The 1945-nt window shown below is 55.2% G+C and overlaps 1 protein-coding gene across 1 annotated transcript; it reads left to right on the top strand.

Moving 5' to 3' along the window:
* Nucleotides 1–23: 23 nt before the first annotated feature.
* Nucleotides 24–611, top strand: DQ04_18261000 (hypothetical protein; the record flags this gene model as incomplete). The annotated part of the gene is made up of 1 exon (XM_009317688.1): nt 24–611. The coding sequence occupies one exon, from the start codon at nt 24–26 to the stop codon at nt 609–611; it is 588 nt and encodes a 195-aa protein (XP_009315963.1).
* Nucleotides 612–1945: the final 1334 nt, after the last annotated feature.

Below are 1945 nucleotides of genomic sequence, written 5' to 3'. Positions count from 1 at the left end.
CCCCCCCCCACCAGGGCATCGGAATGCGCACTGCCTTTCTTCATAATATGCATTACCGTCGTGTTGCCGATACAGATATAGAGTGTGATGGGCAAATTCCCCTTGAAAGCGAGCAAGGCCAACCCGGCGGCCCTCGCTTCAGCCTGTGCCATAATATGGGGCGCTTTTTCCCACGCACCCCCTGTGGCCACACTTCCCCGCCACCCTTAAAGAACAGCGCGCCCCATCCATATAAAGAGGCGTCTGACACTAAAGTCCCTGAAGTCGGTTTATCCCTCGAGTGTTTTACCGGACTGTTCCGCAACAACGTATCCAACCATTCCTGCCCGACCTTAAGGGCAAAGGGGGGTAAAGCTGCCGGATCTTGGGCCCCGAACGACCCCATGCTGAGTCGCGGCAGCCTTCGGCGCGCCATTTTCAAAAAAGAAACAATGCAGAAAAAGCGAACCCACCTGAGCCCCGCCGCATACATCATACGTGACGTAAGGCTTTCCAATTCCTCCACCGAAATCTCGTGGAGGGGTGTGACTCCCCTCAATCTCCGTAGCGTTTTGTCACTGAGGGAAACCGTCCTAGCCGTGTGGTTGAAACAAACTCCTATGAATTCATAACGCGTTGTAAGGGTCCCGTGCCCTCCCACCGTCGCACCGCATCCGCGCATGTTTTCCATAATAGTGTTCCCCCACCACTCTACGCTTTTACGTGGCCCTGTGATACAAAGATTATCTATCCACACGTGAAGCGTTAGCTCCGGCGGGGCTGCGAACCGCGGTTTAACGACCTCGGGGTCACCGCCAAAACTCGTGTGATGGTATGCACGATTTCTGGACTACATTTATACCCCATGGGGAGTCGCGTGAACTCAACGAGCTCACCCTTTTCTGTCCGGCAACGGAAATTACCGCGCGCTTCGGCTGGCAAACCTACCTGGAAGAAAGATGCCTTTAAATCGAAAATGGCGGCTGTCTCATCGTAAACCGCGCCCAGGTACTGAGAAATACGCCCCAGAGGAACCAAAGCCTCGCAGCCCTCTTGTTCATTTTTGGCTTTTGGCCATGCTATGAAACGTCGCCGTGGCCCCGACGGTTTTTCCTCCACTACCGTAAAAGGCACAACCCACCCAGTAGTGGGTAGCTTTGGTGCGGTTTGAATAACCCCAGCTTTCTTCATAACCTGGGCGTCCTCCTCCGTCATCCTCAAGAGGGGCTCTCGTTCCCCTGCCCTGGAAAATGCTGGCTGTTGGACCAAGTCCCACACTGTGTTAAACCGTTTCAGAGCCGTAGGATTGAGCCGGCTCCGGACCCAGCGCAGTGAGAAAGTATCCACATCTACATTTTGTAACGGTAACTTGCTTTCACCGTTCTTATCGGCCACCCGCGTATGATGGGTACGTCGCAAAATGCTGTGCCCCTTAAAAAGCTGCCCATGCTCGTTTCTACTAACCGGATAGGCCCATGGAGACATCGCCCATGTGCCGACCCCGTCTACATATATGCCGTCAGGTGTGCGGATTTGTTCACCAGGGAGCCCCACGGCTCTATGTAGCGAGCTGTGCTGCGTGGTGGCTCTAGGGGGTCTTCGTGTTTCCCCAACTGGGCCAGTAGGCGAGGGTCGAGATCGCGTTCGATCACCGCTGCGGCTGCTTGCGCCAGTGCTCCTCTTTTGATGGAATGCGCTGTCATGCCGAATGGTCGGAGTACATTTTCCACCCCTCTTGTGGTTAGCGTTGTGAGCTTTTCCCTCTCCACACTTCCTTTGGTGACGCCCCTCACCCTCTTTGCACCTTACCCCCCGATAACCACGTACCGCGCCGCTCTGCGAGGGTCGATCTTGAAATCTTTTGGAGGGCCCCCCAATCTACAATAAGGGCCTCCTTGGTTTGAAGGTGGGGAATGGAATTCCCCTTCTGGAGTAGGGCGATTTCGCCCCATCGACTGGCTGCGTG

Source organism: Trypanosoma grayi (assembly GCF_000691245.1).
Source record: "Trypanosoma grayi strain ANR4 Tgr_1826_V1, whole genome shotgun sequence".
NCBI classification, from domain to species: Eukaryota; Euglenozoa; class Kinetoplastea; order Trypanosomatida; family Trypanosomatidae; genus Trypanosoma; species Trypanosoma grayi.
This window is presented reverse-complemented; position numbering and strand designations above follow the sequence as displayed.